General features: G+C 44.1%; 1 protein-coding gene and 2 non-coding genes across 4 annotated transcripts in view; all 3 read left to right on the top strand.

Annotated features, from left to right (window-relative positions):
• The window catches only part of rps12 (ribosomal protein S12), a 383,736-nt gene extending 370,484 nt beyond the window's left edge, over positions 1 to 13,252 (top strand). The window contains exons 1-6 of one of the 2 annotated variants that reach the window (XM_070885545.1): positions 6,840 to 6,886; positions 7,024 to 7,074; positions 7,910 to 8,026; positions 9,478 to 9,580; positions 11,889 to 11,990; positions 13,162 to 13,252. In XM_070885545.1, the coding sequence (XP_070741646.1) occupies positions 7,061 to 7,074; positions 7,910 to 8,026; positions 9,478 to 9,580; positions 11,889 to 11,990; positions 13,162 to 13,221 (396 nt within the window). In that variant the 5' untranslated portion in view covers positions 6,840 to 6,886; positions 7,024 to 7,060 and the 3' untranslated portion in view covers positions 13,222 to 13,252. Of the gene's footprint in view, positions 1 to 6,839; positions 6,887 to 7,023; positions 7,075 to 7,909; positions 8,027 to 9,477; positions 9,581 to 11,888; positions 11,991 to 13,161 lie in introns of those variants that run through there. The other variant, XM_070885546.1, reaches the window with a different exon arrangement.
• Positions 7,740 to 7,811, top strand: LOC139267657 (small nucleolar RNA SNORD101). The gene has a single exon (XR_011593938.1). It is a non-coding gene; the product is annotated as a small nucleolar RNA SNORD101 (small nucleolar RNA).
• Positions 13,253 to 13,388: 136 nt separating the features above from the next.
• On the top strand, positions 13,389 to 13,477 carry LOC139267667 (small nucleolar RNA SNORD100). The gene has a single exon (XR_011593947.1). It is a non-coding gene; the product is annotated as a small nucleolar RNA SNORD100 (small nucleolar RNA).
• Positions 13,478 to 13,756: the final 279 nt, after the last annotated feature.

The following is a 13,756-nucleotide window of genomic DNA, read 5'->3' as shown; positions in this document are numbered from 1 at the left end:
TACTGTTGAGGGGGATGACTCATCAGGAGAGGGCAGCAGCAGCCAAGTTCATGGCACCGTGGGTGGCTCTGTTGCACAGGAGGGCAGGAAAAAGAGTGGGGGAGCGATAGTGATAGGGGATTCAATTGTAAGGGGAATAGATAGGCATTTCCGCGGCCGCAACCGAGACTCCAGGATGGTATGTTGCCTCCCTGGTGCAAGCGTCAAGGATGTCTCGGAGCGGGTGCAGGACATTCTAAAAAGGGAGGGAGAACAGCCAGTTGTCGTGGTGCACGTTGGTACCAACGACATAGGTAAAAAAAGGGATGAGGTCCTACGAAATGAATTTAAGGAGCTAGGAGCTAAATTAAAAAGTAGGACCTCAAAAGTAGTAATCTCGGGATTGCTACCAGTGCCACGTGCTAGTCAGAGTAGGAATCGCAGGATAGCTCAGATGAATACGTGGCTTGAGCAATGGTGCAGCAGGGAGGGATTCAAATTCCTGGGGCATTGGAACCGGTTCTGGGGGAGGTGGGACCAGTACAATCTGGACGGTCTGCATCTGGGCAGAATCGGAACCAATGTCCTCGGGGGAGTGTTTGCTAGTGCTGTTGGGGAGGAGTTAAACTAATATGGCAGGGGGATGGGAACCAATGCAGGGAGATAGAGGGAAACAAAAAGGAGGCAAAAGCAAAAGACAGAAACTGATGAGGAAAAATGGAGGGCAGAGAAACCCAAGGCAAAGAACAAAAAGGACCATTGTACAGCAAAATTCTAAAAGGACAGAGGGTGTTAAAAAAACAAGCCTAAAGGCTTTGTGTCTTAATGCAAGGAGTATCCGCAATAAGGTGGATGAATTAACTGTGCAAATAGATGTTAACAAATATGATGTGATTGGGATTACGGAGACGTGGCTCCAGGATGATCAGGGCTGGGAACTCAACATCCAGGGGTATTCAACATTCAGGAAGGATAGAATAAAAGGAAAAGGAGGTGGGGTAGCATTGCTGGTTAAGGAGGAGATTAAGGCAATAGTTAGGAAGGAAATTAGCTTGGATGATGTGGAATCTATATGGGTAGAGCTACAGAACACCAAAGGGCAAAAAACGTTAGTGGGAGTTGTGTACAGACCTCCAAACAGTAGTAGTGATGTTTGGGAGGGCTTCAAACAGGAAATTAGGGGTGCATGCAATAAAGGTGCAGCAGTTATAATGGGTGACTTTAATATGCACATAGATTGGGCAAACCAAACTGGAAGCAATACGGTGGAGGAGGATTTCCTGGAGTGCATAAGGGATGGTTTTTTAGACCAATATGTCGAGGAACCAACTAGGGGGGAGGCCATCTTAGACTGGGTGTTATGTAATGAGAGAGGATTAATTAGCAATCTCGTTGTGCGAGGCCCCTTGGGGAAGAGTGACCATAATATGGTGGAATTCTGCATTAGGATGGAGAATGAAACAGTTAATTCAGAGACCATGGTCCAGAACTTAAAGAAGGCTAACTTTGAAGGTATGAGGCGTGAATTGGCTGGGATGGATTGGCGAATGATACTTAAGGGGTTGACTGTGGATGGGCAATGGCAGACATTTAGAGACCGCATGGATGAACTACAACAATTGTACATTCCTGTCTGGCATAAAAATAAAAAAGGGAAGGTGGCTCAACCGTGGCTATCAAGGGAAATCAGGGATAGTATTAAAGCCAAGGAAGTGGCATACAAATTGGCCAGAAATAGCAGCGAACCCGGGGACTGGGAGAAATTTAGAACTCAGCAGAGGAGGACAAAGGGTTTGATTAGGGCAGGGAAAATGGAGTATGAGAAGAAGCTTGCAGGGAACATTAAGACGGATTGCAAAACTTTCTACAGATATGTAAAGAGAAAAAGGTTAGTAAAGACAAACGTAGGTCCCCTGCAGTCAGAATCAGGGGAAGTCATAACGGGGAACAAAGAAATGGCGGACCAATTGAACAAGTACTTTGGTTCGGTATTCACGAAGGAGGACACAAACAACCTTCCGGTTATAAAAGGGGTCGGGGGGTCTAGTAAGGAGGAGGAACTGAGGGAAATCCTTATTAGCCGGGAAATTGTGTTGGGGAAATTAATGGGATTGAAGGCCGATAAATCCCCAGGGCCTGATGGACTGCATCCCAGAGTACTTAAGGAGGTGGCCTTGGAAATAGTGGATGCATTGACAGTCATTTTCCAACATTCCATTGACTCTGGATCAGTTCCTATGGAATGGAGGGTAGCCAATGTAACCCCACTTTTTAAAAAAGGAGGGAGAGAGAAAACAGGGAATTATAGACCAGTCAGCCTGACATCGGTAGTGGGTAAAATGATGGAATCAATTATTAAGGATGTCATAGCAGTGCATTTGGAAAGAGGTGACATGATAGGTCCAAGTCAGCATGGATTTGTGAAAGGGTAATCATGCTTGACAAATCTTCTGGAATTTTTTGAGGATGTTTCCAGTAGAGTGGACAAGTGAGAACCAGTTGATGTGGTATATTTGGATTTTCAGAAGGCGTTCGACAAGGTCCCACACAAGAGATTGATGTGCAAAGTTAGAGCACATGGGATTGGGAACTGGTTGTCAGACAGGAAGCAAAGAGTAGGAGTAAATGGGTACTTTTCAGAATGGCAGGCAGTGACTAGTGGGGTACCGCAAGGTTCTGTGCTGGGGCCCCAGCTGTTTACACTGTACATTAATGATTTAGATGAGGGGATTAAATGTAGTATCTCCAAATTTGCTACGATGGAGCAATGCACGAATTACCACTCTGGGTGGTACCGGCCGATGGTCCAATGCTGTTCGGCAGGAGCTGGCTGGGAAAGATATAGAAACATAGAAAATAGGTGCAGGAGTAGGCCATTCGGCCCTTCTAGCCTGCACCGCCATTCAATGAGTTCATGGCTGAACATGCAACTTCAGTACCCCATTCCTGCTTTCTCGCCATACCCCTTGATCCCCCTAGTAGTAAGGACTTCATCTAACTCCTTTTTGAATATATTTAGTGAATTGGCCTCAACAACTTTCTGTGGTAGAGAATTCCACAGGTTCACCACTCTCTGGGTGAAGAAGTTTCTCCTCATCTCGGTCCTAAATGGCTTACCCCTTATCCTTAGACTGTGTCCCCTGGTTCTGGACTTCCCCAACATTGGGAACATTCTTCCTGCATCTAACCTGTCTAAACCCATCAGAATTTTAAACGTTTCAATGAGGTCCCCTCTCATTCTTCTGAACTCCAGTGAATACAAGCCCAGTTGATCCAGTCTTTCTTGATAGGTCAGTCCCGCCATCCCGGGAATCAGTCTGGTGAACCTTCGCTGCACTCCCTCAATAGCAAGAATGTCCTTCCTCAGGTTAGGAGACCAAAACTGTACACAATACTCCAGGTGTGGCCTCACCAATGCCCTGTACAACTGTAGCAACACCTCCCTGCCCCTGTACTCAAATCCCCTTGCTATGAAGGCCAACATGCCATTTGCTTTCTTAATCGCCTGCTGCACCTGCATGCCAACCTTCAATGACTGATGTACCATGACACCCAGGTCTCGTTGCACCTCCCCTTTTCCTAATCTGTCACCATTCAGATAATAGTCTGTCTCTCTGTTTTTACCACCAAAGTGGATAACCTCACATTTATCCACATTATACTTCATCTGCCATGCATTTGCCCACTCACCTAACCTATCTAAGTCGCTCTGCAGCCTCACAGCATCCTCCTCGCAGCTCACACTGCCACCCAACTTAGTGTCATCCGCAAATTTGGAGATACTACATTTAATCCCCTCATCTAAATCATTAATGTACAGTGTAAACAGCTGGGGCCCCAGCACAGAACCTTGCGGTACCCCACTAGTCACTGCCTGCCATTCTGAAAAGTACCCATTTACTCCTACTCTTTGCTTCCTGTCTGACAACCAGTTCTCAATCCATGTCAGTACACTACCCCCAATCCCATGTGCTCTAACTTTGCACATCAATCTCTTGTGTGGGACCTTGTCGAACGCCTTCTGAAAGTCCAAATATACCACATCAACTGGTTCTCCCTTATCCACTCTACTGGAAACATCCTCAAAAAATTCCAGAAGATTTGTCAAGCATGATTTCCCTTTCACAAATCCATGCTGACTTGGACCTATCATGTCACCTCTTTCCAAATGCACTGCTATGACATCCTTAATAATTGATTCCATCATTTTACCCACTACCGATGTCAGGCTGACCGGTCTATAATTCCCTGTTTTCTCTCTCCCTCCTTTTTTAAAAAGTGGGGTTACATTGGCTACCCTCCACTCCACAGGAACTGATCCAGAGTCAATGGAATGTTGGAAAATGACTGTCAACGCATCCACTATTTCCAAGGCCACCTCCTTAAGTACTCTGGGATGCAGTCCATCAGGCCCTGGGGATTTATCGGCCTTCAATCCCATCAATTTCCCCAACACAATTTCCCGGCTAATAAGGATTTCCCTCAGTTCCTCCTCCTTACTAGACCCCCCGACCCCTTTTATAACCGGAAGGTTGTTCGTGTCCTCCTTCGTGAATACCGAACCAAAGTACTTGTTCAATTGGTCCGCCATTTCTTTGTTCCCCGTTATGACTTCCCCTGATTCTGACTGCAGGGGACCTACATTTGTCTTTACTAACCTTTTTCTCTTTACATATCTATAGAAACTTTTGCAATCCGTCTTAATGTTCCCTGCAAGCTTCTTCTCATACTCCATTTTCCCTGCCCTAATCAAACCCTTTGTCCTCCTCTGCTGAGTTCTAAATTTCTCCCAGTCCCCAGGTTCGCTGCTATTTCTGGCCAATTTGTATGCCACTTCCTTGGCTTTAATACTATCCCTGATTTCCCTTGATAGCCACGGTTGAGCCACCTTCCCTTTTTTATTTCTATGCCAGACAGGAATGTACAATTGTTGTAATTCATCCATACGGTCTCTAAATGTCTGCCATTGCCCATCCACTGTCAACCCCTTAAGTATCATTCGCCAATCCATCTCAGCCAATTCACGCCTCATACCTTCAAAGTTAGCCTTCTTTAAGTTCTGGACCATGGTCTCTGAATTAACTGTTTCATTCTCCATCCTAATGCAGAATTCCACCATATTATGGTCACTCTTCCCCAAGGGGCCTCGCACAACGAGATTGCTAATTAATCCTTTCTCATTACATAACACCCAGTCTAAGATGACCTCCCCCCTAGTTGGTTCCTCGACATATTGGTCTAAAAAACCATCCCTTATGCACTCCAGAAAATCCTCCTCCACCGTATTGCTTCCAGTTTGGTTAGCCCAATCTATGTGCATATTAAAGTCACCCATTATAACTGCTGCACCTTTATTGCACGCACCCCTAATTTCCTGTTTGATGCCCTCCCCAACATCACTACTACTGTTTGGAGGTCTGTACACAACTCCCACTAACGTTTTTTGCCCTTTGGTGTTCTGCAGCTCTACCCATATAGATTCCACATCATCCAAGCTAATGTCCTTCCTAACTATTGCCTTAATCTCCTCCTTAACCAGCAATGCTACCCCACCTTCTTTTCCTTTTATTCTATCCTTCCTGAATGTTGAATATCCCTGGATGTTGAGTTCCCAGCCCTGCTCATCCTGGAGCCACGTCTCCGTAATCCCAATCACATCATATTTGTTAACATCTATTTGCACAGTTAATTCATCCACCTTATTGCGGATACTCCTTGCATTAAGACACAAAGCCTTTAGGCTTGTTTTTTTAACACCCTCTGTCCTTTTAGAATTTTGCTGTACAATGGCCCTTTTTGTTCTTTGCCTTGGGTTTCTCTGCCCTCCACTTTTCCTCATCTCCTTTCTGTCTTTTGTTTTTGCCTCCTTTTTGTTTCCCTCTAATGGATGACCACAGGGGACCCCTGCACTACCTTCCTTGCACTACTCTTCCTGCTGGTCTTCCATTCCCTCGCTGGCTGTGGACCCTTCTCCTGCGGTAAGACCAACTCGCTACACGTGATACTCACGTCATTCTCAGCATCGTGGATGCTCCAGAGTGAATCCACCTTCAGCTCCAACTCCGCAACGCGGACCGTCAGTAGCCGGAGGTGGACACACTTCCCGCACATGTAGTCGTCAGGGACACTGGTGTCTATCAAGAAAGACTGGATCAACTGGGCTTGTATTCACTGGAGTTCAGAAGAATGAGAGGGGACCTCATAGAAACATTTAAAATTCTGACAAGGTTAGACAGGTTAGATGCAGGAAGAATGTTCCCAATGTTGGGGAAGTCCAGAACCAGAGGTCACAGTCTAAGGATAAGGGGTAAGCCATTTAGGACCGAGATGCGGAGGAACTTCTTCACCCAGAGAGTGGTGAACCTGTGGAATTCTCTACCACAGAAAGTTGTTGAGGCCAATTCACTAAATATATTCAAAAAGGAGTTAGATGAGGTCCTTATTACTAGGGGGATCAAGGGGTATGGCGAGAAAGCAGGAATGGGGTACTGAAGTTGAATGTTCAGCCATGAACTCATTGAATGGCGGTGCAGGCTAGAAGGGCCGAATGGCCTACTCCTGCACCTATTTTCTATGTTTCTAAAACAGATTATCTGCTCATTCACACATTGCTGTTTGGGGGAAGTTTGCTGTGTGCAGATTGGCTGCCACGTTTCCTACATTACAACAGGAAGTGTCTGTGGAGCGCTTTGAGACGTCCGGTGGTTGTGAAAGGCGCTCTATAAATCCTTCTTTCTACAAGTTGTTGTTGCTGCTGCTTTACAGAGGCCCCTGTATTGTGTCAGGCAAATAGTGTGGCCGACTTGAGGCGTCATGAGCTGGCGGGGTCCTGCGCGCCGGCCGCCAGTATTAAAAGGGTGACGTCAGCAGCGCGCGCCCTCTTTCCGCCATTTTGAGCCGGGGTTGGGTGAGTGTCGCGGGCCGGGGGGGGGGTGGAGACAATACAATCCGAGCCACATCGCCGCCATCCTGGCCTCTAGAGCCGCGCCGACCCCGCGTCCAGCTCGCCCGCTCCTAACACTCTGATCCTCCTTTATATTTCAGCACGGAAGCGCCGCCTTCGGAGCAAATAAGCAGCACGATGGCCGAGGAATGGTGAGTGGTCGGGGCTCGGGGCCTGCGGCTCCGGGGAGATTGCAACTGAGCGCGGGCCGGGCCGGGCCGGGGGAGGGTCAGGGGGATGGATGGTGAGGGCAGGGTGGGGTATGGAGGGTGGTGCTCGGGGACCTGCCGCGATTAGCGACCCGTGTCCCGCCCTTTGTACCTGTTTGGCCGAGGCTGGCTCCTTCCAGGAGGAACAACCGTCCACCCATAACCTTTGAGTTGACGAACTGGAAGAGGAATGATAAAATCTGTATAGCGAGCCGCACACGCAGCCCAGGAGTCTGTACTGGTGAACTTGGGCCATTTTTAATCCAGTTGCACGGTTGGCCACCAAGGACGAGCAACTTCTGTTCATTTGTCCCACTTGCTGACTTTGTGGTGATTTATGTGTAGTGTTCACAAGAGTGGGAAAGTTGTAGGAATGTATTCTAAGGTCAAGTTCGAAGAATTTTATTCAATAATGTTAAGATCGACTGAATATATGACACGTACATTGCAATCTCCTCACTTGATTAAAGTAAGACATTCTTAAACCAAAGTATTTGAAGCGGTTGCTTGTCAAAACAATTTAAAATTCTGTTGCGAGATTGACCATAATTGTTGAATTTCTAAATTATGTGCTGCCGGCCATTGTATAATTGCAGCTAAGTTACATCGTTGGAATGATGAACTATTAAGTCGGATACCCCTTCACTCTTAAGAATGAGTGAAAAACTACTTCTGACAACTTTGTAGCTCAAATCCATAACTTTGTGATATGTTGCCATCAAATCCATAAGTAGAATAGTAGCAGTTACCAGCATTCTGTATAATTTTGTTTTGGTAGTATAACCGCAGGAGGTGTCATGGATGTTAACACCGCACTTCAGGAAGTGTTGAAAACGGCATACATCCACGATGGCTTGTGTTGTGGTCTCCGAGAAGCTGTCAAGGTGCTGGACAAGTGAGTACTTTTTAATAATTCCATGAGTGATCTTTATTGCTGTGGAACAATAAACATGGACATCTGGTTAAATGCGAAGGAAGAAAAGCATAAGCCAGTATAAATTGTAGAGTAAAGTAATGCCTACTGCTGATAGTGCGAACGGCCACTGGACAGCGTGGAGGCACACTACTTCAGGGAGCAGCGCGAGCTGGTGCAGGAGGGTGACGGCAGCGAAGAGGAATGTCGTCCAGGTCGGTGATTGGAGCGTGGACAGATACAGCAGGAGTGGCGAGAGATTGTGGAGGGATGTGATCGGGGCCCAGAAGAGGCGAGGGTCCAGGGGCAGCACGGGCCAGCCCACACTGCAATATGTGTGCGCACTAGGTCTGTGCAGCAGAGCAGGTCTCCAGTCGTCTTGGTTAACCCTTGCCACTGGACCAAGATCTAGTTCTGTCAAGCCCGTGTGGTGGCTGGTGTGTAACGGCCACCCGATGTTTCAAAAATCGACGCACAGACATCTTCCACCCTTCAGGGTGTAGTTCATTGAAACACCTGTGAACTCACCCTTTTTTTGGCGTGGAAGCAAGCCATCCTCGTTTCAAGGGATTGCCTATGATGATGATGAGTGCTGATAACTTGTTGAAATCCATTATAAAGAAAATATGTGATATTGAAATGAGTTTTGTTCTGACAGGTTATTGCTAAAACTCTTCTGTAAGGTGTAGTGACTGCCAAATTGCTGAAGCCACATTTGTAGTTAAATACCCGGTTTTAAAAATGTCAGATATGAACACAGCGCATACGCTTGCAGATCAGTGTCTTATTTAAACCTGTTAAATCAGTATCATGAAATTAGAATAATGGAAAGTCAAAGCTTGCGCTGAATGTGAGAGTTATATATGTTTCAACTTAAGCAGGGCTGTACATGGAATGCTCCAATTGGCTAGAAAGGGGGCTCTCTTGGCTCCTGGATATGAGTTTGGCGGTTGGGAATGTGCATGTGGGTGCCTGATGGCCTCCACAGCGCGGCAGTCTGTATCTAGGCCACACAAAAGCCACTTGAATGAAGTACTGAAGGCCCGTTGTTGCCAGTAGAACTGTACCTCTATTCAGAAGAATACGGTTTGGGGCTATCGTAATCTTTAATGTTGAGATCACAGCAAGATTGTGTGGAGCTGAACCTGTCTTGTTCATTACTGTTGGACACTTGGAATCAGCCCCCAAAGTTAGGATGGGAGCTTGAGTGGAACTTGGACTGTCAGGATTCTGTCCTGTCTAAATTCTGATGGCCTACCCAATCATTTGTATAGGTTAGCTTTACCTCTTTGTTTTATACTCTATATGCGTAGTTCATAAATAACATCTGTTGCATTGTGAAATTGGTATTAATGGTTAGATTCATTTGAGCAGATTGTCTTATATGCTGTCAAAAATATTTGAAAGTAATAGCTCTGTTTTTTAACCCCCAGACGACAAGCCCACTTGTGTGTCCTGGCAGGCAACTGTGATGAGGCACAGTATGTTAAGTTGGTCGAGGCGCTCTGTGCTGAGCATCAGATCAATCTGATTAAGGTGAGCACCAAGAACGCACTGAACAAAGACCTATTTTGATTTAATGACTAACTAGTGGTTAGTTTGAACTTGCGGTCAATTGTTTTTTTGCAATTTAATTCAAAGTAATATTTCGGATTTGCTTTTCAATACGCCTAACTATCTTATAAAGCTGCAAGGTCGGCACTTGGGCACCTTCTCTTCAAACTAAAAGGCCATATTCTCCAATCCTTCCTCATAAATTCAGTCTTCTAACACTAGGGATCGGCCTCTTAACAGTGCTTGTGTTTCCCGTGTTGGTTGGACACAGTAATGCACTCTCACCAGAGTGCTAAATAATTTGATTACTACTGCCTCACATACATGCTGTGATTTGGCTGTGTAGTTCACAATTCTCTTGGCTTTCATTGAGTGGGACTTGGAAGATAGGCCTGTCACTTGGGCTGGGAATTGTTCCACAGGGTATGCACTCCATATTATGCAAACATACTGCTTGTGGGGATTTCATAGCCTGGTTTGGAGATAATTGTGCTGAAGGATTCCTGCACAGGTTAAACACCTAACTGACAAAGGTTTTGTGTTTAAATTGATGGTTGTTTATTTGAGGGAATGATTAAACACCTTAATTGGAGTGCAGTTAGTGTTCAACACTCCTGGTGTTCCTGATTTGTCCCATTGGCACTTGTTCTTGTATCACCACTTTACTCTGCATATGTGGGGGTTCTGATGTTGGTGAAGTATTCTTCCGGACTGCTTTTGTTCAATTGGCAAGTAAAATATTGTAGTTTGGTTTGTTCAATTCTGGGTACTTCAATATTAATGAGGGTGCAAATAAGGGTGTCTTATTTAACCAAGTACTGAATTTTGTATTGGGCTTGATATGGGAAAGGTTGCTGAATTTTCTGAAATGTTAACAAACATTTAGGAACTCTGTTAAGTCCATTCAGACTGCTATTGGATCTCTTGGGAGTATGTGAAACTCGCCATTTGCAGTTTTATTTTCTCAGCTTCTATGTTGTAGATATTAATTTCTTGCTGGGCACCTTTAGCGAAGAAAGACTTGCATTTATATACAGTACTGCTTTATAGTCAATGAAGTACTTTTTCGAGTGTAGTCACTTGTAATGTGGGAAACGCGGCAGCCAACTTGCACACAGCAAACTCCCACAAACAGCAATGTGAAAATGACCAGATAATCTGTTTTTGTTATGTTGATTGAGGGATAATTACTGACCAAGACACCGGGGATAACTCTCCTACTCGTCTTTGAAATAGCGCCACGGGATCTTTTACATCTCATCAGAAGGATGGCACTCCCTCAGCACTACACTGGAGTGTGAGCCTAGATTTATGTGTTCAAGTCCCCTGAGTGCAACTTGAATCCACAACTTTCCAATTCGGGCAAGTGTGCTACCCACTGAACCACAGCTGACACTTGATGTGGTAGCGAATCCTGAAGTCGCCATGGTTGAACTCAATCCTGTTTCTACATGGCACGTGTGTATATTTCCACCAGAAATCATTGGGTAGCAATCAGGCATGAAAATGTATCTTATCCTTCCCTCCCTAACAACATCACTAAGATTAGTTGTACTCCTGTTGTCCTGACCGAGGTCAGCTAACTCCGCACAGAATGCGGATCAATCTTGGGAGCTTCCTAGTCTGTTGGCTAAACTGAATGTATAAACCCAGCTGCTTTTGAAGTGTATACTGGTTAAAGTTCATACAGCAAAACCTCCACGATGTCAAAGCATCTGGACGTACTGTACCTCTAGCAAGCGGTTCCAGGTTGGGATTCTGAGAATTCACCAAGTACATGGTATAGGAACCTAAAAAGGTGAAGTATTTTGTCCTTGAGATTTCATTTGGTGCAGCGAGTAGTTGAGCCAGAAAGGTCTGCCATTTGATTTCTGATCTCTGGTGAACTACCCAATCTCAACTGCCAGTGATGCTAGCATAGGTGTCCCTGGATTAGGGGAAGGGGATAAAAACAAGTTGATTGTGATGCCACTCATTTATTAGCCAATTGGTGTTTAATATTGAAGCTCTATTTATTAAAGCTTGGGGGTGGAACGGGAGGGTGCCCGTGGAATTGTACCCCACTGAGTCCCTAGCTTGGGGAGGGGAATGGAGTTGCACTATGTTAAGGTATTTGGCTCTAAATCTAAGAATGAATGACTATCTTCTGTGTTGCATTTAGTAATCAAATGAAGAAAATCGCCACAGTCGTTACCGAAAAAGGCTGAGATGCAGTATTAGTATTGCCATATGTCAGTGAAACTTGGTGGCTTTTATAAGATTCATGTTGTATAACTGCTTTTTTCTAAAGGTTGATGACAACAAGAAACTCGGTGAGTGGGTAGGCCTGTGCAAGATAGACCGTGAAGGGAAACCTCGCAAGGTTGTAGGCTGCAGCTGTGTTGTTGTCAAGGTGAGTTAATTATATCAGTTAATGACTAAATTAATTTCTAAAAATATCGGAGCTCCTCTAATTACTTAATGGGCAAATGTATCACAAGTTGATCTGAGCTGATATGGCAGGGTTGTTACTTCATTTGGTTGAGGGGGGGTGAAATCTGGGTCCCCATTCCTGAAAATTGTGCATGTGGTTAAATAACCAACAGCCACCTATTGGGTGAGAGATACTGGAAGGCTGTATGTGGCTGTGGAAAACACCCCGTGAGTCACACCTTCAGAAATTGGCTGGAAAATACTTCTGGCATTGAATGTGTTGTGAATAAAGTGCTGTAAATTTCACTCAATTGAATTGAGTCTCCACACATTTAAATTTGCTACATTGAAATCCTCATAAAATGACACGGCAGCAGCTAGTGTGGAATTTCTGTTAACCTATTTTGATTCTATTATGGTTTATCACTACTTGAGCAAATCCATTGGTTTGTGCTTTTCAAAAAAAATGGACTGCATTCTGGAATAGATCTCAGAACTAGTTAAAGATGCCATGTAGTACAGAATTGGACTTTATTCCAGTGGCTCTAACTGTAACCAGATGGGATTGTGGAATATGATCTTCAAAGACAAGCTAAACATCCTTGTTAATGATTTAAATGTACTAATTTGTTGCTTTTGCATGAAGTATTTGTTAATATTTCCTGATTTACAGAGGGTCTCATTTTGAGCAATTGTGTTAAGTAAATGTTAGAAATAAGATCTGCCAGTGTCTTACAGCTGCATACACGATGGCCACGTTTAAGCAATAACACGATGTGCATCTCCAACTTGTATTCAGGGTGAATAGTTGCTTGGCTATGTAGATTTTGTTGATTTCCTTATTTCATCTCTCTACCTCAACCCAAAAGTAAATGTAAGATCGTACTGGAGATGGCTTCACCAATATTTGAAATAAAATGTCTAAACTTTTTCCCCCCATCCAAATTTGCAAGCGGTACATGTCATCACTAAAGCTTTGGGAGAATTGTTGGCCTTCACTGTAATTTTAGTATAATAAACTTGAACTTAACTTTAAAAAAAAATAGGCTGTACATTCATATAGCATCAAATGCCTCTAATGTTCCAAGTTAGACATGTTATAAAATTATTCTGGTGCACATCTTAACAAATGTTTTTGTTTTTATTTTTAGGATTATGGCAAAGACTCGCAAGCCAAGGATGTCATTGACAACTATTTCAGGGCAAAGTAGTACATTTCATAAATAAAAAACAAAAACTTTATTTTATGACTCCATTCTTTTTGACTAAATGGGTGATGGATTATGATGTCTGCAACATTGCAGGTTGTGCATTTACTTGCTCGTAGAAACAGTTTCTAGTCTAATCTGAATTACTGGCAATGGAGTGTAATGTTTACTGTATCTATGATGAACACTTGGCTCCCTCTACTGAATTAAAATGGTGAGGAAAACTGCCAGAGTTGTTACCCAAAGCTTCTGAGATACAGTGCAGACTAATATTTGCTACTGTGAAGTGAAAACTGAAGAAAATGCTGTATAATAGTTTTTGGTATACAGTGGATACGCAAATAATTGTGAATTGCTTCACAATGCAGTTGGATTTGCCATGAATCTACCTAAATTAGTGCTTTTTAAATTATTTTAAGACACACTACTTAACTGGAATTTCTTCCATTAAACTGAAATTTGAAAGTTATCTAATTCAATTAGGCATCCAGTTTAAAGGCCTGTTTCTCTACAGTTAGGGTTCAAACATTAGGCATAT

This window comes from Pristiophorus japonicus, chromosome 7, assembly GCF_044704955.1.
Source record: "Pristiophorus japonicus isolate sPriJap1 chromosome 7, sPriJap1.hap1, whole genome shotgun sequence".
Taxonomy (NCBI): domain Eukaryota; kingdom Metazoa; phylum Chordata; class Chondrichthyes; family Pristiophoridae; genus Pristiophorus; species Pristiophorus japonicus.
Note: the sequence above shows the minus strand (reverse complement) of the source record. Positions and strands in the feature narration are given on the sequence as shown.